At 40.6% G+C, this 25,776-nt stretch overlaps 1 protein-coding gene across 15 annotated transcripts in view; it reads right to left on the reverse strand.

Moving 5' to 3' along the window:
- Positions 1–25,776, reverse strand: part of CTBP1 (C-terminal binding protein 1) — a 434,814-nt gene that overhangs the window by 83,425 nt on the left and 325,613 nt on the right. For 2 of the 15 annotated variants that reach the window (XM_090035378.1, XM_090035371.1), the window contains exon 1: positions 10,867–11,328. The exons of 9 other annotated variants lie outside the window; for them this stretch is intronic. Coding sequence is in view for 1 of the 6 variants with exons in the window: in XM_090035367.1 (XP_089891493.1) it covers positions 11,546–11,585 (40 nt within the window). In the remaining 5 variants the exon portion in view is untranslated. Of the gene's footprint in view, positions 1–10,866; positions 11,329–11,545; positions 11,751–25,776 lie in introns of those variants that run through there. 4 more of the 15 variants (XM_090035367.1, XM_090035368.1, XM_090035375.1 and 1 more) reach the window with 4 other exon arrangements.

Consider the following 25,776-nt stretch of genomic DNA (forward strand, 5'->3'; position numbering starts at 1 on the left):
AACCTGGCTACCAAATGATTGGACTATGTATAAAACCACATACTGGACAATCTTGAGTAGGACTCATACTCTAAAGGGAACTTCCTTCTTGATTTAGACTACCAGACTTTGTGCTGTAACATAGACGTGATACAGATGGTGACAAAAGGCTCCTGGCGGGAAGCCTTGCATTTTGCCCTGGATTCTGTCATGCAATTAATGAGAGGGAATTGTGCCTGCTATGGGTGTGATTCCTGCATGGGCCCCACTTCAGGAAGTGAAGCACAGGAGGAAGCCAGATACAACAGCTGTGTGGGTTAGGGAAAACCCTAAAATAAAATTCACAAAAATCCCCCTTTCCGTTTTCAACAGAAGCTGCTTCTCTCACCATTTTCCATCTGGTTCTCATACAGTAGCCATCTTCACTCATCTCTCATCTCAAAGTCTTTACTGGTCATTCAAGGTGCAAACTCACACTGCAAGAAATCCTCCTCTACTCTTCCCTTTCCAGAGTTCAACTGTTGAGTAAAAATAGCTTGCAATCATGTTTCCAGTTCAAATATCTGAATCTCATCAGGATCAAGAGTACTCAGTGCTAGCAAAACACTGTATTTCAATATTGGTAATGATGGATTTCAATGTATTGCGGATGACTTGCAGGCTAATCATTGCACCATTTGTTTGCTGGATACTTTGCCTGTTAGTCTTGTTAAGCTAACTGATACAGTAAGATGTCCTTGTCTGAACATACAGACCTAAAGAGGGAGCACTATAGCAGTGGAAAGCCATTTTTGGATTGAGTCTCTCCCCCATAATTACAGAAGAATGATTTGTCTGGGACACAACTATTAGGTCAGACTGGATTCTTTTCATGTTCTCTATTTTAATTCAATTCAGAGTAGAAAACATCCATACACAAACTCTGAAAGCCCTGGCAATTACATAAATTAGAAAATCAGATACATATGGCAATAAGCTCTACAAAGCAGCAGTTCTAAATGCAAATGATGATGATGATGATACCATCTAGCCTTCATATAACACTTTTCATCAATAGATCACACTGTGCTTTACAAAATGGGGTCAGTATCAGTGTCCCATTTGGCAGATAGGAAAACTGAGACAAAATGAGGAGAAGTAAGTGACCCAACGTTGTTCTGCACACTACTAGCTGAGCTGGGAATACAACCCAGGATGCTTGAGTCTCTGTCCAATGTCACACTAACATGCACCAACACCCCTGTTTCCCTCCACTCTTATCAACAGCTGGGCAAAAAGAGACATGCAGCACACTTTGAAAGTCAGTGTATTCAAACCAGAGGTGTGGGAGGTAATTCCAGAGCCCTGAAGCCCACTGAAGAACAGTCTCAGCAGCCCCCTCTGTACTGCATCCAAGAAAATCTAGCATCAGCTGCTCCACTTATGGAGGGAAGCAGCTTCAGTATCCTGTGCCCTGTGTAGCATAGGGCCTATTCTGGTTGAAAGGAGGAAGGGAAACGTAAGTTATTCAGTAAAGAAGTCATCAACTTAGGCCTTGTCTTCATGTGAAAGTTGCAGCTGATTCTTAAACAATTTAAGTCAAGCAAAAGAAGTGTAAACCAAACTGCAATAAGAGAACCCGTGCAGGGGGCTGTGCCAGTTCAACTAAATTGGTTTAAAACCATGTCCCAGTTCAATTAAATTGGTTTAAACCCATGTCCTTTAGTGTAATCTGTGAAACTTTCTCATGCAGACAAGGCTTTATTCCCAGGCCAATCTTCTCATGATGTCTATGCAGAATCAAAGACATCTTTGATATTTTAGGGCTACTCGCTGCTTTCAGTAGAATAACTAAGGCTTAATATTTTATTTGGAAACATTTTCAAGTGTACAATTAATACAGAACTCAAGCAGGCAAACTTTCCAGTCTCATTTCTGCAAAGCAATTTTTTCATCCTAACAGACCCAAAGCATATGCATAGCTTTACTATGCTTGAAAAACATTGTAAAATCTTGACCCTAGTTACAATAACTTTCTGCAACAAAGGCAAAAGCAAACTTTGATCTCTTCTGCTTTTCTGCTTGCAATCTTCTGCAAGAGAGAGATTATTTTCCTGCTCCAACAAACAAAACACTACTTTTTCTAGCAAAGCTATACAGCTCAGCATGTTCAGAAAAAGAAATATTAAGAGACTTAAAAGCAGGCCAAGGGAGATGGCATTAACAAAGTTATTAAGCTGAATGTGAAGCAGTACAAAGTTTGCAGTGTTTAGGCATTAATTCATTCTAGTTGCCCATTTAAAATACACTGCAATATTTACATTGCTGGTTTATAAAGAAAGCCAGTATAGTCTATATCTGTATCACGCTAAATTCTGTACATGAATGATAGGGTGCATTTCCCTGTCCACAGGTAGGGGCTTAATTCATCTCTGGTACGATGGAGTCAATTGGTCAACAGAGTAACACCCAAGTCATCTTTGGTTCAGTGTTTTGCATCCGGTGAGTTGCCAGCTCCAGTTCCCAATGATTGCAAAGGGAGCAGAGTGACGCAGAACCTTGAAGGGGCGGAGTCAGAGTTTGCAGAAAAGGACTGCTCTGCAGTATCTCATGGGATAGGGACAGGCATTATACATAAGCCAGTTTAAGTGATCAGAAACTGGTTTAAACCCATAACAGAACAAATGTTCAGTGCACATAAACCAGTTTGAAAATGGATGAAACCGGTTTGAAATAAACCTGGTTGAATGTAGTATCAGACTTCACTGATTTGGCTCAAACTGGTTTATTCAATGTCTGTCCCAGACCCCTTGCTGATTTAAGATAAACCAGGCTCCCCCAGCATCCTGGCATGCTCTCTTGGGCAGGCTGGGCTCTCTGCTCCACAGCAGGGCTGGTCTCTCCCCTCTGCTCCCTGGCTGGAGCTCTGGCAGTGATTAAAGGTGGCTCCCTCCCTGCCCCTCACCACTCCCTGCTAAGCAGGAATTCCCTCCTCCCCTCTGCCTTGCTGAGGAGGTGTCTGTGTATTAGCTAGGAGACCACATGCTGGCTACAGTCTGTGCTGAATCAACAGGTAGAATCAACAGGTAGCTGGTAATGTCCCTCTATTGTTTTCTTAATGGGGTGATAAACACTGAGTTAGGGCATGATAAATACTGTTATCAATTCCCTGCTGGGCTACTTAGAGCATCCTGCCTGGGTCTGACCACACCCACCGACCTCAGCTCAGTGCTGTGGAATGGGTGGGATGGCTGCTTTAGCACCCCCTAGCTTCTAGCCTGAGCCACTGCAGGCAATGTGCCTGCATGTCTGGGATGTCTATGCAGTTACTAATTGGTTCAGCCTATCCAGGTTAGACTAACCTACAAGGACTGAATCAATTCAGGCTCAGGCGTTTTGCATGTCTGTTCCTACCCACACTGACCAACCTGTAATGCTGCTTGTAATGCTGCTCTCTCTACAGCATACACAGAGGTAGGAACTACATCTTGGATGGCTGCATCAGATAACCACAAGCCAGGCACTGACCTCCTTAACTGATATTTAAATGTGTGTGAAGTGTGCTTGGCTGCTTTTGAAGTCAAGACAGTATTTGGGGTTGAAAGGGAAACTGTCTGGATAGAAGGGTCTTAAGCCTGTACCCCTGGCACAAAGATTTCTGCAAGAAAGCCTGGCTGTAGAACAAGCAAAGATAAACATGCTCTACCAAGATCAAAAAGCAAACTATTGCAAAACAGTTTAAAAAAACCTGAAGATACTCTGGGAATTAAGTAAACTAAAAACTCCCCTGCAATATTCTCGTCATAACTAATTTGTGATTTCCTGTACTCACAGAGCTGACAGCACAATAGAGGCTCTATTGTGACCCTCCCTCCCCCAAACCATTTAAAAAACAGCACATTTTTTTATCTAGACAGTTGAGTCTGAAATACATTCTGCTTCTCACAGATAAAAGGTTATTTTCTTAGATGTTGCTTTTACTTATAATAAAATCAGCTGTCTGGTGACCTCAAGTTCGAAGACGGAACCAGCCAAGCAGCAGCAGTGCTTTGGTGGCTAAACTGCTGACCAAGAAGCTCAGCAAGGGTAGGCTTAAGAAGCCATTTAAGCAGCAGGAGAAGAACAGGAGAGGACTCTAAATGGAGTCCCCATCCCAAAATTCAACACGCTGACATAAGCTGCAAAACTGAAAAGCCCCCAAGGGGGCTGGAGAATCAATGAGAGTCCCCTGATGGAAACACTAAGCAAAGTTACAGTAATATTAATTATGCATGTGCACAGGGGGGAGAAAGTGGCCCTTTATGCTGAAGTCACTGAAGATCTCAGTATTCTAGACAGATTTTACAGACATATTTTGACAACGAATGATTTTTTTTAAAATGAAAACAACTATGAAAAAGTGTTAATGCCATGATACTATCCAAAGATCAGCACTTTTCATCCTGAGGATTCCTTTGGACAGGACAAACAAATTGATACACCCATGATTATTTCACACATCACTGAAACGCAGCAACTTTTGGACATGATTTTGAAAGATTGCTTTAGGAGCTAATTTTAGACAGAAAGGTTAAAATTTAGCCAGGACTGGGGAAACCAGAAATGCCTTGAGATCTTTGGTCAGGATCTTAGTTGTATGTCTTGTCCAGAAAACATGTTGGTAACACAGAGAGTGATGCAGCTGGCCAATTCACGTCAAACACACACATGCAACATAAAACCGTTGTCAACCAGTGAGGTTATTTCTCTCGATTCTTTCAACACCAAACAGCTACGATACACATTAACGCTATTCAGTGAAGTATTACAAGCATATTAAGATGTTTGGTACACCACAAATGTGAAAATGCTCATTATCTGGTTGAATATAAACAGTTTAACGTATCTGGTGCAACACATTAAAGAGAATAAAGCACTTAAATATCAGTTAAGGAGGTCAGTGCCTGGCTTGTGGTTATCTCTGCAAAACAGTTTTCTTCTACATGACTCTGCAAAGGCTAAAACTACATACCAAAAAGGGCAGAGACGGTCTGTGACCATCTACTGAAACTCGGCTCATTTGGGAGTTCTGATTAAGTGCTAAACATTGCAGTTTATGACAACACACTTTTTTTTTTTTTCCAGCTGAGACTGTTGCTCTGTGAATGGGCAAAAAGACAAAGGTAAGCTTGTAACATTCAGATTACAGCATGTGGGTCAATTGTGAAAGACCACCTTCAGGCAAAACTCCCACTGAAACCAAAGGAAACTTTGCCTGGGTAAAGTGAAGTTTCAATTGCACCTTTGACTATTGTGCATCAAAGAACGCACAGAACAATGAACCACTTCAGGCAGCAGTCACTTTCTGAAAACCCACCTGTGGATCAGCCCAACCTAATGGGAGAGCATATGCCATGGTGAAACTCCATTTTTGCTGATTCCCCCAACTTTTGGCTCACTTGTGCTCCACTTCGACATTCTGTAGAATGACAAAATGTCACAACATTTGGGGAAGGTGAGAAGGGCGGAGAGGGCATCCTGCTTTAGTGATTCTCAGTGCATGACCACACCCTAGCATCATTTTTAGTTATTGCCTCCCCTTGAGAAGTGGATCTGTGGGTTACCACGAGCCTTATTTTTTATTTTTATTTTTTGGTCTAGTAGATGTATGAACTCAGCAACCGCAGATAGCTAAAGAGGGTGAGAAAGTCTCTCTGTACCCATCTCTTGTAATGTTTGACACTAAAATTTCATAAGGGAGGAGCCACATCTGAGCTAGCCTCGTGTAGAAGGTAGGGGGTCCGGCTTCCACTTAGATGCAAGGGCAGCTTTCTGCAAGGCACCTGGAGCTTCATGCGGCAATACTTTAAAGTTAGGCATGATCCCTCCAGGAGTTCCTGCTTTGAAGATGTGCTCCCTTTCCATCACAGGACTCTGTTCAAATACTACATTACATTTCAATCTTTAAAGACACATTAGGGCTTTTTAGGAAGACTGTTACTGTATCTCCTACAGTGAGAAGTTTGGATTGTGAACAGGAATGTGAACTTATGACTCAAGCAAGCAAGGAATTTTATTTCTCCCTCATCATATTTTGACATCACCCCCCCCCACCTCTACACCACACAAAAAAAAAAAGAAAAAAGAAAAAGAAGAGGAGAGAATAAAAAGTGACTATTGCAATGAATTTTCAGACATAGTCAGGAAGCATGAACAACTTTGATTCCAGATTTATATAACTCTGCTAGCGGTGATGTAACAAGCTGAAAGTGATTTAGGCACTGACAAGAGACACCCACTGACCTGTGAATATAACTGTTTTAACAGAATATGACTTAAGCTACAAAATATCTAAGCAGAAGTAAAATTAAAAGACCAATGTTACCTGATTTTAAACAGTAAAACACAAACAAGCCTAAACATATTACAGAAATAAAAGTTTCCTTTGAGAACAACCAAGTCTGAAACCACTGTAAATGTCAGTGCTCACAGTCAAGAAATTTAAGAGAATGTCTTGTGCTATTTTCCAGCCTGCTCTTTCTGGCTGACTAAAGAAACTCTACTTGCAAGTACACTAGAGGGAGATCCCCCAAAAAGCTAGAATTTTTTGATAAGAGAAGGATGAAGAGTTGAACACGTAGAGGCACACAGAGGACCCTTCCACCAAATAAATAAAAACAAGGAAAACCATGTAGCAATTTGTGACATGTAGGGGGTTTTTTTTGCAGAAAATCAAACACGGATTTAACACAAAGTCTGATAATCTCATTGTATTCCAAGAATAATTTAGACCATAAGTACCCAAACACTTAATTGCCCCTATTTCAAAGAGCCATAGTAATGCGACCATTTTACAGTCCTCTGCCCTTGACGCCTGACATCAGAGTAATCATTCGCCTAGCCAAGTGCGGCAGAGGTGTGAGCAAAGGAGTGTGGGGAATAGAGGAATCAGAAAAGAAGAAAGGAGCAATTTCTACCTTTTCCCTTGACTTGATTGAGTATCCTTATATTATACTACTGGTTTTCTAAAGAAAATAGGGTTTTCCCTGATAAGTCTCTATACTACACAAAAATCAGACAAACTAATTATATCTAATAGACACAAACTGGCTCATTAGCAAATGGTATAAGACACTAAATAAGAATAAGACACTAAAAATAAAGTGATGACAGTTTAAGATAAGATACTAAAACTGTGTCACATGGGGATGACAAGCTAATTTCTACATTTTCGTCTTGAAAATTAAATGACTGCTCTAGCACAGCCGACACAAGTGCGTTCTACATGTCACACGTCAAAAGCAGTTCACCTGTTCATTGAACAGAAGCTCTGTCTCTTGAAAGAAAACTCAGAGGTGTTGTTTTTTCAAAGTGATTCCATTGAATTGTCTGAAGTTCCTCATATTTCTGCCCATGAGAAGCAATTTCCCTTTTAGTGCTGCTGCTGCCTACTGTCACAACGACTTCCCCACACCGAGACAAAAGCCTTGATTTGGGCCCCTGTATACTCCTCTGGCAGCACAAAAGCTGGAGCGTCCTTTCTGCTGAGGCTAATTTAACAGCTGTCTGTCATTTCCTGCCTCGGCCCCGAATTACGGGGCAGGCAGGCAGGGATGAGCCAAAGCAGACTGCCCTCCAGATAATTTGTGAGGACAGTCACAAATTAGAAGAGCCCTGGGCTGGTTCAAGTTGTACCAGGGTTGGGGGCAGGTCTATGGCCAGAAGTAGAATTAGGAGGGTCAAGGATGGTTGAAAGCCTTTGTACCTCTATTTCCTTCACCAGCCAAAGCATGGGACAGGACTATCCAAAGACTATCGCCCCAAACGTTTAACACATGCCAAGCAAAGTGTTCAACCTATAGGCTCAGCCATAGCAAGCTTTGGCTGCCAACTTGCGCGCAGTTAGAGCCTTCCTTAAGCTTTGCTCCACTGGATGCTGCCCGCATCACAGTGTGCATCAGTACACGCCACCAGACACGCGCGTGCTCCTTCAGCACACCTAGCACACGAGCCGCTCTGAAAGACGGGATGAGACTATTCTGTAATGAAAATAAACGCATCCGAAAATATACCTCTTACACCACCAAAAGGTCTGCAGTGCCTTAATGCTGCCTTGAGTTTCTAATCTTGTTAGGAGGATACAGTTATATATATGCCTTTTGGCAATATAAGTAGGTTTGTTTTAGAATGACATGAAAGAATGTCTGCTACATTTTTCCCAGGGGGACTAAAAAGACAGACTGAATCGCCATCTTTGTTTTTAAGGTGGTGGGGGAGGAAGGAAATCATGAACATAGCGACACAATGCACATACAGCAGGACCTTCATTTCTGCAGGCTGGAATTAGCTAGTAAACACTCTGTGTGTGGGGAATGCAGGGAGCCTAAGGGCAAAGGTCTGCGGTACTATAATTTTTATCCTCACCTTAAATTTTAAGGACACTTTTACACTGTGCAACTCCATCCCCACTCTCTCATTAAATAAATAATTACAGGGGCCAGAAGGTTAGGTAGCCTCAGATGAGACTGAAATGTTGCTACTACTGCCAGCTGCCATGGGATTTGAGAGCCTGACACTTGCTGAAGAGTATCACCTCATCAATGCTCCAGCTGGCCTGAGAAGCCAGGGCCTAAATATTGCTTCTGAATCCAACTCACAAGTGGCCAGCCTCCAGTCTACCCTGGTTGCCTTAAAGAAATGCTACTATTACAAATTAGCACTGGGGAAGGAAAGGCAAAATGGCAACCAAGACCAGAAGCCCAGATCTGAGTGGCTTTAAATGCACATATAATATTGTTTTTTTCACAGCAGTAAATAAAAATAGCACATCAATCCTTCTGTGCTTCTACTTTGATATAAGTGAAGTTGATGTCTTCCCATGCACTTATCAGTTGCTCAAAATACCACGCATATTTCACATCTTTAACAGCCATACAAATGCACATTTTAGGAAAATGTCAAAGTTCTCTCAAAGGGTACAATCTTGCCTAATTATCTAATTGCTTTAGATGTTATTTGACAGAGACGGGTTGACACTAGGCTTCAAAAAGCTACAGTGCACAGTTCAGTAGCTATATGGTAATATATTATCCTGTCCAGTCCAAGTTCTAATCTCTTTAATGAGATTTTGAACTAAGTGCTGTGACGGCTGTGTTCACATTGTAAATAAAATTAAAACTCTTAGCAATGAAGATATTAATAAATAAATGCATCAGGAATTTTGAACAGGGGGCAGATACAATGTCTCTCTTCACCACTAAACAGTATATTTAAAAAAGAGAAAGGAAGAACGAAGTGAACTAAAAAGTGTAATACATTTTTCATTTGCTTTATCACATTACCCTTAATTCAATATTACACCCACATATTGTAGTATATCTGGTATTTAGGACCATGAACGGCTCTCAGACTCCACATAGTCTTTTCTCATCCATACATACCAATAGTAGATTTTAAACAAATCTATAAAGCAAAAGAAAAAAAACACAACAGACCACTTCCACTGGGCTAAACTGAGCTCTGTTCCACCAGTGTTAATGCAAAATAACTCCATTAACTTTACTGCAGTTACTTCAGATTGACACCAAGCATAAATGAAAGAATGATTTAGCCCCCATGGATTTATTTTGAAATGGATTTTGTTACTGTGTAATGTAAGTTCAATATTTAGACTGAAAAACTAAGACAAACTGTTCTTATGGGAAATTGATAGTAAAGAGGCAAGAGATTTTGTTGCTTAGTTTCCTTTCAGACAATAAATTATATTATATTTAGCTAACATTTTTAAATAGAGATCAAGGAAATCCAATGTTGTAATTTTGCTTTGGGAGGGCGGGGAGGAGAACGGGGGAGATCAATAAAGAGCATTAATATTGAAATCACCAAAGTTAATTTGTGCTGCTAATTTTATCCAGCAGCTACAAAAGGTTTACACTAATAAACATATATGCCAAATACGAGGAGAAAATTAAACCACATGCAGATACACCCTGAAAATTATTTTCCCTCTGTTAAGCACAACTTTCTGAGTAGTTAGCTTTTTCACTCCATTATTATTTACTAAATAAGCTGGCATATTGACTACAGCCAATTAATTAGAGGGATTTCTAGCTAAGCAATCGTGACTGAAATATGAGTTTTGTTCTTATTAAAGACTCTTTTCTCTTTTTCTACAGAAATATGATGATGAGATCAAAAATATTGTAACAGATATACCGAACAGCTTGCAAAGGACCAACCAGCCTGCTAAATAAATTTGCTTACGTTTTCTAGACTCGAGAAAAGGAATCTCTGTGATACATTAAAATCACCCATCGACAACCCAAATATTGTAATTTGTTTTAATGCACTGAAAAACTAGACATTCACTATTGCCCCATCAGGCCTCATTTTTTTTAAATGAGGCTGAAAGGAAGATTTCCTTGTAGCTGCTCTACCACGAACTAGACAGCAAACACTCTGCTATTATTAAAATACCAAGTCAAATTATTTTAAGCCACAATAGGTGAAATTTTAAAAAGTATTACTAGTAACCATATAGTCTAAAGACACAGTCTGAATCCCTATTAGAAGTAGAAAAGCAGCCATCCGATTTTAAAAATATTTGGAAAAAAAAAAAACAGAAACACAAATATTGCATCAAATATACACAGCAACTAAAGTTATTATATGCAGCTCTATTGCTTTCTCTCAGAATATAACTTGTTGTTAGACTACATTTTGCTGTTGTCGGTTCCTTAAGGAGCACATAATAGTCATCAAATTAACACAAGAATTTTAAGCAAGCAATTTAGCCACATACTGTAAAATCATCCCATGCAGGTTATCTGTCTTTACCTTAAACAAGAGCAGCAATCCATAAATGCATTTGCTAGCACATTAAAAAAAAAAAAAAAGAAAGAAATTCAGATTTCTGGAGAAAAGCCTTACCTTTCAAATAAATAACCTGTCCACAGATTAAGCAAAATCATTTCAAAAGCCAGGCCTTAAGCACTTTTAACAGCAATACAATGCCGCTTTTAGACTTCCTGTTTATTAAAATATTAGTACGACGGTTGCTTTTGTTTTTTTCTTTCTTTTTTTTTTTTTCCTTCAAGGCATTTTACCTGCATTTTACTGCAGTTAAAAGCTGGGGCATGGCTAAATCCAAGCACATAGACATAGATTTTTTTTTTTTTTTTAAAGACTTAAAATTCTGGATACAGATTTAAAGCTATTTTACTTGCAGACGTTTCTCTTTTTTTTTTTTTTTTTTTTTGAGAAAGAATGAACTAGAGTAGCAGTCAAGTTCAGGTCCCTTAACCCTGCTTCAGCAAGTCTTCTGTTAAATTTGTTTAATATCCCTCTATTCCAGCAGTTGCTAGGCAAAGTTGTCTGAAAGATAATGATGTCTGGCCATCAGCTCCTCTCATTTAGAAATAACCATATATTAGCTAACAAGTCAGGAAAAAAATGCACTCTCACTCACACACAAAGCAAGCAGGCAGCGAAAGGAGGGGGATGGGAAGGGAAGAAGCAGAACAAGCCTTTATGTACACACATATATCGATGTATCTTTAAAGCAATCTCAAACAGGAAAACTGAACAAAATAGACAGTGAAATCATTACCTAGAGGCAAGCCCTTGTTTAGTAAGTGAGAACTTCCCATTGAAATATATGTCCAGTCTCTTTATAATGAGAACTTCAGGAAAATATTAAAAAAATCCTAAGCATATGGCGGCTACTTCTATTTTCCCCTGAAGTAACACACACACACACACACACACTCACTCACACACACACTCACACACACACACTCACACACAGCCCTAGTGCTGCTGTCTCTGAAAGTGGGAGAGGCATGCAGGCGGAGCGTAGGGCAGACAAAATTAATCTCTTGTTTCCAGGCACAGAAAAGAAACGAAAAGGAAACGGGAGGGAGAAAGCAGAAATAGCTCAATTCTGCACCGTACTTTGTCAGTTTCAACGGGGGAAGGGAGAGTGGGAGGGGGGAAAAAAAAACCGACCAAAAACCCAAAATTACTTTCATAGTGTTGTAAAATTGGGTAATTTAGCCTTATCCATTTTCAAACAACTGAGCTGTTAGCCACATACCTATTTCAGCAATTGAGCAAGGTAAAAAGTTTCATAGTGCAATTGCATTATGCATTCTTTTTTTTTCTTATTTCTTTAAATTTCCCCCAGTCAAATGCCTGCACACATCCTTACTGTTTATTTTACAATTTGGTTCAGGTTTTTTTGCCTTATAGGCTAATGACAAAAAAAGCTCCTTTTCCAAGGGACCCCAAGTGAATTGTAAATAAGAGAAATAACTATATCTTTGTTTACAGAGCCCTCTTTAATCGCTCAAACTGTAAAAGAGTGAAGGTCTAATGCTTTCTTCAGCTGAGCTAGTAAGAGCTAGCTGACTGATATGGGAATACCTACAGTGTAACTGAAGGCAGCCTTGGAACAAAATGTATGTGACTATCCAAATCCTGCTATTCTTCAACATCAAATAAGTTCCCATTAATTTCCATTAATTCGATAATGCTCGCTGGTCAGCGTGCTGTCGCTGGCCCTCCTTTGTGCTTCATCCACAGAGGATAAAAGTCTCTTCTGTGTTGATCAAGGTGACAGCTGTCCAAACTCACTTCCCTTTCAGTCCAGCAACTGGCCTTGAAGTCAGTGGGACCAATAACCAAGTGAAAGAAGAAAGAAATGACTTCAGCCACAAATTTGAGCTTTGGATTGGGCCTGCAGTCAATTAAGGCCACAAGTTCACTGTAGTTTTTAATTTTTTTCTTTTTATTAAATTGCACTGGTCCATGGCTCAGACCCTACATAACGACTAACTGGACTTGACTTCAGGAGCTGGAAGTTGGTTTTGACCCACATCCTTTGCGATCCCTTGCCTTTCTAGCTTTGTCTTGCTAAACCTCAACCTAACAAATGACATTTTAAACAGACCACTCTCCCATCTCTATCTTATGATCTAGTCAATAGTTTAAAAGCAAATTAAAATATAGCTTTGGTTAGCAAACCTGCTCGAGTCCCCTGCTAGTTTTTGAGGTTGTAATATTTTTATTATTTAAAAAATGTTTTTCTCTCCAGCTACTGTGTGAAAAGCACACAAAATAAAGAAACAGGCAAGCTGACTATACAAGCAAAATGGTGAAACTGTTTATATGTAAAGTAAATAAACCTGAAAAACATTTTTAAAAACCCCCCTCCGTTCTCTAATGCTTTTCATTTATAGGGATCAGAAGTATTAAGTGTATAAACCGTATGCACCACATGTCAGACAGCAGCATGATTTTGACATTGGCAGTGTCCCTTTACAGCCCAAATGAAAAGACTTTGAACAGCAATCGTTCAGTTATTAATGTTATTGTTGCTTACCCGGTCACCGCAGAACTATTCTAACTGGTCCCAAATGTCCTGTTTCCTATGGATTCAACCCCTACCCCCATTCAACAATGGGAAAGACAATGGCTCCCATAGCTTACTAAAATTGTCAGCATTAACCATGGACAGAGCAATGATGTTGCACATAATCCAGTCTTGCTGATATCTGAACAGCATGAGAAGACGTAGTGGTTACATGCCATAGGGGTCTTCTCCACTAGAAGCAAATTAACCATTATTGACACAGAATTTAAGTTACCTTTCTGCGCAGAGCCATGGAGTAATAACAAAAGTCATTCAAATGCTGTAAACTCTGTGTGAAGAAGCTAAATTACAAGTAATGGGCAACATGATACCTATTGTTGCCACAGGCAAGGGAAAGACGGATCCTGAATCTGACTGGGGGATGTGGGGAAGGTTCTGTCTCCTCTCAGAAAAGTTCAGGAGAGGTGGAGTCTAGCTTGTAAAACTGTTTGTTGCAGCTAGAATATCTGCTGGCTCTGAAAACTTCTCTGCCTTTAACATCCAACCTGGAATAAGTGAGCAATGAAAGGTTATTAAAATGCATATAAACACACCACAGGGCTATCACACTTACGGCCTGTGGGCTGACCCTGGCTCACAGTGGCATGTCACGTGGCCTGCGGGGATCACAGAGGGGCCAGGAATTTGGAGTCAGGACATGCCACCAAAATCTGGGGCACAGAGCCCTAGTGGCAATCCACGTTGGTGGTGGGGTGAGTGACAGCTGCATTAACTTCTGCGACCACTGCCACATCCAGCTCAGAAGAAGCCACGAGAGTCTAGGTCCAGCCCTGGCCAAGAGGACAGGGAGAGTCCTGCCCTGGAACTGACCAGGTACATTTTGGGGCTCTCAAACTTCGTGATACTGCGACCTTGTAAAATAATATATACATTCACGTGACCCCCCTCCCCACCGATTAAAGCTATTGATTAAAGCCAGGGGTTTTCAACCTTTTTTGATTGGTGTACCCCAGCAGCTGGTCGAGAAGCAGGGAGTCTGCTGGCAGCCGTCTGACAAGCGTAGGAGGAGAAGGGGTCCCCCTCAAGCCCATGTGGAGCGCAGTGGCCGAACAGGAAGCACTGGGGGCATGCGGAAGTGGAGGCGGTGCAAAGTGCTGGATGGTGGTGGCGGCCCTGCCCCTCGCTTCTCCGTGTTGCTGCCGAGTACTCCCTGGGGCTTTCCCAAGTAACGCCAGGAGGTAGTTTGCAGCCCCCTTTTAAGGAAGTTTGTGACCCCCTTTTAAGTTGCTCATGACCCACTAGAGGAACACAACCCACAGTTTGAGAACCCCTGGATTATATGCAAAAAACACACAACCCCCCAAAAGAAACAAAAAAACCTATAGATAAGGTTCTGGTCAAGCACTCAGAAGTTAAGAAAAGCAAACAAAGGTTGTCGCTGCCCCCTCATATGCATGCATTATGGGACAGTCTTTAATTATACAACCACATGTTTTTTTTCCCAGCGGGCCCCTGGCTCACTCAGTGCTCAAGATGTTCGATGCATGGCCTCAGGTCTTATTTACTGCATACCTTTCAAGCGCTGCTCTAATTACATCATTATTATTTACCTCAGGAGCCTTTCTATGGTGTTCATCATGGTGATGTGAGAGTGTTTCACTAATAGGACTGAAGATTATTTCACCCCCCTCTGAGAACTTCATCTCACAAACAGGGAATAAAGTACAGACAAAGTAAACAATACACACCAATTTCGGGTGCTCAGTTTGAGGCCCCAATTCCTGATTCTTCTGAGTAGTGAGTGTTATGCAGCTGTGTATATGTTGAAAGTATGACTCCCATTACTTTACAGAGGTCCCATTACTGTGGACACTCAGAAATTGCACAAATTGGGCTCTAGTGTCTTAGGTCAGGCAAGCAGAAAATAAGGAATGGGCAATTTGTGGTCACCTATGAAAAGTTTAAGTGGCTTGACAGGAGTCATTCAACTGCCTTGACCACGAGACTATCTTCCACCTTTCAGAGCAGTAGGCCATCAATTGCAACCTGGCCATTGGGGGGCTGCCCTCCTAGCAGCCCCTTCCACAGTGGCCAGTTCCAGGCTGCCTGCTGCCACCCACATCATGCATCACTAATCCCCCTGCCCAATAACAGTGGGGAGGGCTGCACAGCGTGGCATGTGCAGTAGAGTACGTACGATGGCACATCAGTGGCACACTGCAGGGCAAAGGTGGAAGATGTGCTGAACCAACTGCTCACCAACACTCTTCCATGCTACTGTAGGCCAGTTCCAAGCACTTCTCAATTGGATTTGGCCCATGTACCATAGACTGCCAACCCCTGCTTTATGTATTCAAGTATATACCTTTCTACTTCAACAAATGGACCAGAATCCTACAGTTCCTTTCAACATACAATCCTGATTCATCCTTGAAGCATGATCCTTCTTGTGCACTTCAAGCATAGTCTTATGGGGGGAAAAAAACTAAGTAATCAAGTAATTAAAGACTGTCTCATAGTGCATACACAAAAGGCGGAATTAGGGTTGCGCAGACAGCTTTAATTCTGGCATTTCCTATCTTTGGAGCACTTGACTTTGGAATCTTAATAATACTCTTCTAACTTAGATAATTGGGTGTGCAATTTCCTAGGTTGATGAAAAACAAAACTGAAAAAAGCCCAACCATTACAGCATGTGGCATCAGATTAACACCCTGTGGCTCATCAGCAGGGCTGGAACCTTTACTCAGACTTTCACCATTTAAACTAATGAAAAAGGAAACTGACGGCAGTAGTGGGATGTCATCCTCTATGTGGACTAGCACAAGAAAGGGGTAGGATATTTTCCTAACAGGTTTCACTGAAGTTTTCTGACAGCAGAGGAGTAGTGAGTTAGAAATATACTCCACCCTCTACAGGGAAATGCACTGTGGATGAAACAGATACTACTGCCCATCCCGTGCAAGTGTCACCCTTTCTGCCCCCATCTCAGTCTTGTCCATTCTCCATCCCTCACTATCTGTGCCACTCTCATTTCTCCCCTCATTCTCCACTCCTTAGGATTCGTGTTTCACTTCCAGTCTCCTTCACCAGCTTCCTCCTTTCCACTCTCTCTCAGTTCCAGTCTGCTTGCCAAGGTAGTCATAAGTCCACCTATCAGCTCACAGTACCAGTTTCTCTGCCAACTTCCCAGTCCATTTTTGCCTGAGAGATACCCATTACGGGAAATTTCTGCCCAAGTGATTTAAGTTAAGAAAGTTATAGCTGTTACCAGGGTATTAATAATGGGAACTGTCAGCTGACCTGAAGAGTTGTAGCACTACCAGCTCTGTCCATCATGATAACGACAGCAGAAGTTATCGAGACCTACGATACAGTATGTAAGCACAAGATGCCTGCAAAGATTTCTGAGAAGGCACTTGTCTTGAGGCTGTCAAACCCCTCACTCATGTCAGTGGGGGGCAGTCAGAGAGCCACAATGCACACGAGATAAAATAATCAAGTAAAACCTTTGGTAGATCAAACTTGCCGAGGTTCCAGCCTCCAAATGAGATAAAAGCATGTTTAAAGACTGATGCTTTTGATAAAGCCGCACGTTTATTCCAAAAAAAAAGAGAGAGAAATATTCCCCCCAAAATCTCCAATATTTTATATCATAAACAAATTAAATGTATATTTTAGGGGAAAAAAACCCCAAAAAACAGTGAGTTTGTTTTTTCCCTCCATTGTTAATTATGAATTAAAGTTAGAAGAAAACAGATACAATAATACATTCAAAATTAAAACAGGCAAATATATGAATCATGTATTCTTGCAGCTACAATCAGGAAGAATTCATTATTAAAATATATCTAAAAGAGGTGAGATAAGTAAATTCTTTTCCTCAAAAAGCAGCTTAGGAGGAGGATGGAAAGCTAAAGATTTTGTCGAGATCTACTGCCAGGCTGGGTCAGCTGACTTGCATAATGCAGTACACACTAAACTGTATGTGGAAGGGATCTATGAAGAATACAATTAACTCACATAATGGCCGTGCACTTCAAGGCCTAATGATTTGCTTGGACCAAAGCTGTAACTGTGGGTCTATTTGAATCATAAATAGCTATTATCATTTCTGGAATCTTTTCCCTTTTTTTCCTGTGTGCAAGTCAGAGGGGAGGATTTATTATTTTAATCATTTTACAAACTTTAATTGCCCTGTCAGTTTAGAACAGATTTTGGAATGCTTAATGCTTCAAACAGAAACCAGTGCTTGGAATGGAAAGATTTTTCTTACAGTGCAGCGTGGCAAATGAAAAGTGACCCTGCCATCTCTTTCCAAAAATAAAACACCAGGTTTGTCTCTGCAGCGCTGCACTGGAAACACAGGCTTGAGAATTCAGTTCCCTCCTGGTGAGAAGTGTGTACACACACACAACTGTAGATTACACTGATTTAAAGTAACAACCTACATTCTAAGGGCACGAGAAGAAAAATACCAAGATTTGATTAGATGAAAATATAACAAATTTAGTTTGTATGTGTGCACTTGTAATTCAGGGCCTGCTTCTGCTCTTATGAAAGTCACATTACAAAAGCTCCTCTAGACCCCACTGGAAGCAAGACTGGCCCCTTAATTATCCAGGGAAGTGTTACTTACATGTAGCTTCTGGCTTTCAACACAGAGTATTCTTGGTCTTGTTATTAAGAGGAAGTGAATTTGTTGAACATTTATCTTTGCCAGCCATATATTCCATGTCAGCTCTAAATTAATCAAAGTTGCACTGCTTTCTCCTCTGTGATTTGATAGGTTGGTAGGATGATTAGAGATAATTATAATAACTGCACCTTTAAATGTTAGGTTCCTAAGCAATTTAAAAACCCTACCGGAAAGGGACAGACAGTAAGATTATAACCCTTTGTAGGCATGTTCTGTGCTTCAGAATTGTTGCATGACAGGTAAATACTACAGAAATAGGCATTTCAGAAGCACCTATTAGATAGGTTTCACAAGTAATTCACTTTAGCTGGGTATAGTGACACATCCAGTCTGATGACCACATTGTGATCCAGGATCCCAGGAAACCATTGTGGCCACAAGCACAGGCAACCGGTAGGTGGGGCACCTGCCCCCCCCCCCCCAGGCTGGCTCCCAACTTGTCACTGCTCAGGACAGGGCAGCTTTTATTGCTGTGTGGACCGACAGTGAATTTGGGGAGAGGGGGTACTAAACCGCAGCACAGAAGTATAGGAGTGGATATGGAGCTTTTGGTCTGCCCCCCTGCCCCATCTGCCAACAAATTGTGGCCCCCCAGACTCAGGAGACACCAGTCACCCCTGGCCACAAGTGAAAGATTCTGGGTTTCCACAGCAGCCCTCCGCAGCTCAGTCTCAGCTCCCTGGCACTTTGGATTTCCCCAGTGGGCTCCTAACTCAGGGGGCTCTGTAGTCAAGAAAAGACTTCTGGAAAAAATTCAGATAGATTCTTACTTTATTAGCTTTCCCCCTGCATTTGTGCAGGGTGCTAGCAAGGGCCAGGAGAAAATGGCTCATATGCATTCCCCAAGCCAGTTTGATCCCTACCATTTTGTACTTGCAGCTATTTTAATGACATTTATATATGAACAAAGAATGGAACAATGAGAACATTGAGGCAAATAAAGATACGTATCAACTAACAGCCATAGTGAGAAAGAAAATAATGGTTGTTGTAACATTAAAGCCATGGTACATTAAGTGCAATGTAACAATACCAGAAGGAACTGGCAGACAGGTATAGAATATTTATGTCACCGGAGCCTTTCTGATTGGCAATATGGACTTGAAACTAAAGTGAGGAATATTTAATAGCACAATCAAATCTGATAATAACAATTAAAATTCAATAATGGATTTTTACGAGTGAAATGAGATAACAGCGTCAGTGGGGTTACATGACTGGATAAATGTTGTTCTAAAGTGGAACTGTTGTTTCATGGAGGGAGGGGAGTGTGGTACAAAATATTATGACGGGGGAGTGATCTAAGTGAGGATAAGTTGGCTTGGCGAACAGATGGAGTATTCAATAACAGGAGGTTATTAATACTGCAGTTTGGTATGCTCTACACCGCTTCAGGAGGGGACTCTCATGCTTGCTCTTTTCTGTGTGTAGGCAGGTTAGCAATCCATACCTGCTCAGATAATGCTATCTTTTTTTCCTGCATAAGTTTCCACAGTGCAAAATTTTGTACTTCCTGAGACAACATTAAAGGCCAGATCCTTAGGCATGGCAGCGCCGGCTTTCAAGAGATGCATGATAACTACTGAGGGGCTACATTTTATAGACGCATGTCAAAAATTAATATTAAATAGCCACTGTTTTGTTAGGTGCCAGTGATGCATCAATTCATCTCTGATGAAATAAACAATCCCCATGCACTTTTAAGGTTTTTAGAGCTTTTTCTTACTTAAAAATAACGTTGTTTTCTTATTTCCTAAGAGCTTGTATAAATATCAGATCAGACGCACTTTGCCTAAGCCTTTAGTTTGTATTTTTTTAAGCCCTCCTCTCATCCTTTCCATCCCCAAGCTGAAGAAGGGCATCTAGCCTGATGCCTAGGACACTGAAACCCCCAGGAGAGAAGGAAAGGGGAAACAAAACAACTGAAGAGAATGGGGCTTGGACTATCTCCACGGGAAATAATGTTGTTTCTGTTTGGGAAAGTCAAACTCCTTTTCACCTAGACTTCAGTGTTTTCTTCTCCTCTCTCCCCTGTACTGCTTTCAGTGCTCTAGTTTGGGACTATGACAAGAAGAATATATATTTTTTGGAATATGAGAGAAGCCAAGAGCAAACTGAGCGGGTCCAGTTAAATCTGCAACCCCCATTTACCTTCCATACTCTCACTATCCTTTCCTCGGGGTTACTGACACGTCAGCTATATTTCAGACTCTCAGACAATTATTTATACATTTGCTGAAAAAGAGAAATGATTACAAAAATGTAACATTTCCTCTGAAATCAATAACAACTATAATAATACCTCCCTGTACTGCGTTCTGATAATTCCTATACGGCATTGTCTAATTTCTCCAATGTTTGTTTAATTCAAGCGTTACCTCCTAGAGTGTTTAACTATGTCTCAACATTGGTGATACTGGATTTTTCCACACCACGTGCCCAAGTTTGAGGGTTCCTTTGGAATCAGCTTTTCTCGCATATGATGTAAGGAGGCCATATATTGTTTAAAAGATTTCTATCTGTTAACAGCTGCAGATCTGAATTAAGCACTAGGTTTGTTACCTGCAGAACATCTAATCAAAAGGGCATGACCTTGAGGCAGTCTCAAATTAGTTGCATTAGGGTTTTGTATAGTCAGCAGATGCATTTTTTCAGACAGTAGTTGAAGACAGACATTTCATATGCTGTAGTTTGTGACTAATCCATACATCCTGTGATTTTTAAAGTAAAGAAAGGGGTTCTAAAGTGTTGTTGGTATTTGCAATGATATTTATTTCAGAAACGATTTCCCTTTGTTGAACTCCTGTACAGCTTTCCTCAGTCTGCTGCAAGTATCATTGCTGGACCTTTTCACACATGCTTTTTTCTTTGCTGAGCTGTAAAACTTGAACTGTTCATATGAGTATTAAATGCAATGATTCTAAAGTTTCTGCAATTTTAAGACATTCATAAAAATTCTGAAAACATAAAGTTTAATATTAGTTTTTCAATGAAATATCATAAATTTTATAGATAATCTGGGAAATCCCATTGGCGTGTCTCATAAGTAGTTCTTCCAAGAGTAAAAGGAACTGTTGGACAAAGCAGGCCTTTAAATTGTAGCTTTAATGTTTTCATGAAATACATTTTGGAAAAAAAAGGTCAAGAAAAATATTTTTGTTTGGATTTAACATTTCCATAATACTGTTCCTCCAGACACTGGAAAAATGTGCTAATGCAGGGACATATAAAACAAAACAGCTTATTATTAAAAATTAAACTGAACAATCTGTTTATCTGAGTTCATCGTTTGACCTACAAGGAATGCAGAAGTAAACTAACAGTACACATGGTGAAATGTGATTAATGTTTTTTCAGTTGCAAAATTTAATGATATTATGTATAGCAATTTCCCTTTAAAAACTAAATCATGGCTTTCTTCAATAAGCCAAAACTGCTTTCTTGAGATTTTCTTATCGCTGACATAAGCCCAGTGGAACTTGATGGCTTCTTCCTATACTCAAGAAATTAAGAGTTTTCCCATGTAAATAATGGCAAATAAAGAACAGAGGATAACTTCCTTTTTTGTGAAACCTCCTTCCTCCATGGAAGTTAAGCTTTCTGGTTCCTACGAAAAAGAAAAGCCCCTTAGGACAGACTTTGAGAGATTCTAAAGATGAATTTCTAAGGAGAAAAAAACTGAGGAACAATTAAGAGATCCATGAATTCTTCAGCAAGACATGCTAGCTGTAAGAAAAGCCAATATGAGGTCCAGATAAAACAGATGGACTCTGGCTAACTACAGAATTAAAGAAGCAGATTAAAATTTCATTTGATGAAGTTCAGAGGTCTCGAAAGAGTAAAACAAATATGAATGTAAAGAAAATGTGGGTTCACTCCCTTTTCAAAGATGCAGTGACTATGTCTAAGATTAGTACACACCCTGGAGACTACGCTGTAAATAATAATGGCTATGCAGAATTCGAAAACTTGCGCTGTGCCAGATGAACGGAAGAGCAGAGTTATGCTTCATTAAAATCAGTGAATTCAAAATTCCCTGATGTGATATTAGCTGCATCATTAAGGGTCTCCACCCAAGATCTTCCCCTCTTTGCAAAAGGGTTTAAAAACACAGGGTGAATTTACAGTTAAATCATCTATATTTCTTGGTTCCTATGGAGTAAGAAGAATTAATTCCCTAATTAAACTCTCCTATTGGCTGAGATTATTATAGACTCAGTCAAAAAGAACCATCCCCAGGAAGGCTTGTGGACAAAGAGAATGAGAGAGTATGGCTGGATGGGAGAAGAAAATTATAGAGTTCCAGGCCTGGATGACATCCATTACCCATCTGTTCATAGTGGAACAAGTCCAGACCCAAAGATACAGCTGAAGCCTGCCTCATATGGCTCAGTCCCTTCTGGGCTGGCAATGCTTTTTTAAGACTTGGCACAGATGAGAAGCAGTACTTCCAACGTTACCTGTGCCCAGAGGTGAAGCAGCCTATGGATCTAAAAGACCACAAGGTATCTGTACTCCAGTGTTTCCTAGGAGGTTTCTACCATTGAGAGAACATCTTTTCTCCCTCTTCTGTCTTAGACAACAGAGCTTGTTCAAATCTATCAGCTGCAGAGGCAGAACACTGAGGCCGTGGGTGCCAGTATGCCCCTCCAAGAACCAAAATCAAACAATAAAGGAAAAATATGTACAGGTTGCTTCCTTAGTCATGTCAGCATGACCATCAAACCAATATCAAGTGGATATTTGGCAAGAATAACGGAATTAGAAAACTGGATAAGACATAAAGATGGAAAATACTTCAATAAAACAGTTTTAATACGAGCCTATTGAGGGTTTAGTTGTATGGGGCTAGATTCTGGCACGCTTGTGTTAAGTATTAAACTACTTCAAGTATAAAATGAACAGGACTAATACTGGAGTAATATTCAAATAAAATGGACAATAAAAGTGATCAAATAAAATTGACAGGGTCAGGAACATACTGATTCATTTTCAAGGTTTCTTTTGTTTTTTAAATGATCATCTAAAACATTTGTTCTTGTGATGCTGCCTTCTATACACACCTAGAATAGAAAGTAAAATGATTACTAAGACCAGGAAAGAAAGAAATCCCACTTGAAAACATTAAACAGATTGTATCAAGTTTGTAATTGGCTATAATGACTCTAGAAGCCACTTCCTGTTTGAAGTTTGCTCACAGTGGTTGTTTACGAACTGTTACAGTCTAATACAGGGGTAGGCAACCCCCGGCATGGGTGCCAGAGCATGGCACTCAAAGGCATTTTGCTTGGCACATGTACCTCCGGCAGATGGCAGGGAAGGAGCTGGGGCTGCCTGCCACAAAAAGGATCAGGCCCTTTGCAGCTCCCCCACCGTCTGCCCCTGGCATGCCAACATTTTTCAAGTTGAAGTTGCGGGTGTTTCTGACACTCTACCCAAAACACTGCCAACTCCTGATCTAGTGAGTGGCCCATGTGAACTGAGTAAGTAACCTCATGAAAAGACATTACTGAGATATGTCTGTAAGTTAATTTGGAATGTATGGATCACAGACCTGAGGAAGGGTACTTAATGCTTGAAAGCTAACTATACAGCTGGTCCAAGAAAACATATCATGAAAAAATCCTTGTCTCTTGGACCCTTCCTGGCCCATCATGACCACAACAACTTTCCAATCCCAATCCTACCATAAATTCACTTGCAGATTTAACAGTGGTTAAGAAGTCAGTAGATGTTACTAGCTAAATTCAGAAGCAATGTGTAACATCAGCATAACTTACATTCCCTTACATCAACTATGTCTATGAAATCTATGAAACTCAGACTCATTTTGCCTTTTCCTAAGGTAACCTGCTTTGGTCAAATTCAAGTGCCTGGAGACAGAAGCAGATCAAGTTATAGTAAGCTTGGGATGCTTCTGAATTTGCCTGGACAATGCATTATCATACCCCTTGTGGAAGTAGTCTCTTACGTTAGAACCAAGGATCATTGGCTCAGAAATGTGAGGAAGTCTGTACTTGCTCATTTGATGATTATGCATGAAAAGAATGGAGGAACGCTAGAAAAATAATCAAGCATAACAAAACTGAGTCCATGAAATAATGGCACAATAACAGCTTACTGGACATGTCCACACATGCATAGTAATGCTGAGAAATAAACTCTGGAGCTTATTGTGTCAGAGTTCATTGCACCCAGACATCATGTACACACGTGCCCAGGGCCACAGCCCATTGAGCTGGGCCTGCCAACTGCTCTGACCTGGGCGAGTCAGCCTATTAGCCTGGGGCTGCTCCAACCTGCTGCAGAGAGGCTGGCTGGAACACAAGGGTGCTGCAGTGTGGGGCTAGCTGACAGGCAGCCCCTGCACTGAAGCACCTTGTGCCCCTACCAACCATGTCAGCATCTATACATGCACTGCTGTGGAGTAAAAAACTAGTATTCTAATATACTAGGTTCTAGTATTTACAAGTACTATCCTGCTGCAAAAGAGTTAATTAGCTTCCAGTGGCCTAATGGGGCCGCACATGTAGACACAAGACACTACTGCAGAGCTAATTAGTCGACTCTGCAGTAAACGTCTCGTGTAGACATGTCCACTGTGTAAGAGACGTGTATTGAACATTTCATCTCAGACTAACAGAAAGCTTTATAATTTACTTCTCAAGGGCAGAACTGCCAGCTGCATTTTTGGAAATAACAGCAAAACCACACATATCCAGCTGATATGCTGGATCAGTCTGACCTCAGGAAAATACCATACTATATGAAATACTTCTACATATGATACTGAGGTGAATTCCTCCACTTTGTAAAAAAAAAAAAAAGTTTGGATTTTTATTGACTGCAGAGGATCAGAATCTTTATGTTTTGTCTCTTTTCAAAGTGATCATCTCCTAGCAACATAGTGCCCAGTCTGAGATAACATTTCCAGCCTGACAGTGCCCCCTAACATCAGGCTGAGGAAATGGATCAGCACTGAGTCAAAGGTGACCTTTCATGAATCACCGACCACTTCCTGAAACATGCAGCCTTCTTTTTGGTGGCCTCTCTTCCCTTTCAAGCACTGATTGATCAAACCCAACCCTGTATTTAAATCTGATTAAATTACAGCCTCAGGGCCTATGGATTCAGAATATGGGCTATAATTTTACAGCTACCTTTAATAATTCAAAGGTTGCAGTAGATGCATGAGTGATGTATATGTTGGTAGGTAATACATCAGGCATGGTGACATGATAGTGTTTTAATTATTTAAAACAACAGTAAAACCCATCCAGAAACAATTATTTCACGTATTTAGTAAGCTGCAGTAGAAATAATGACTACTAAATCTGTTTGTGCTTACTGATTCATATTTAAGTGCTTCTTAACTCTTCTTAAAACTACGCATTTATCAAAGAAGAGAAAACATAATATATAATAAAAACGAGCGCCTGGGTCAACTGCCCCTCTGCCCCAAACCTCTTCCAGAACTGCCCCCCCGCCACCACCAATTCAGAGCAAAGCAAAACAAGTGGGCACTGGTAAGAGTTGAGTAGACAGTTATAACTCATGGAAGGTGCTTCATCTGGAGAATTCCACAACAATGGTGAGCTATGTTTGATGACTTCAGAATAAAAAGAATACAAGAATTACAATATCATAGATACAAGACAGCCTAAAAACGTTATCGTTTATGTGTATGCACATATAACATAATATACATGATTATCTTATGCACCTCCCCATCCCAAGTGCTTATTAATCTCAAAAGTTAAATACTATA

The sequence above is a fragment of the Crocodylus siamensis genome, chromosome 2, assembly GCF_052110815.1.
Source record: "Crocodylus siamensis isolate JL-2025a chromosome 2, ASM5211081v1, whole genome shotgun sequence".
Taxonomy (NCBI): Eukaryota; Metazoa; Chordata; order Crocodylia; family Crocodylidae; genus Crocodylus; species Crocodylus siamensis.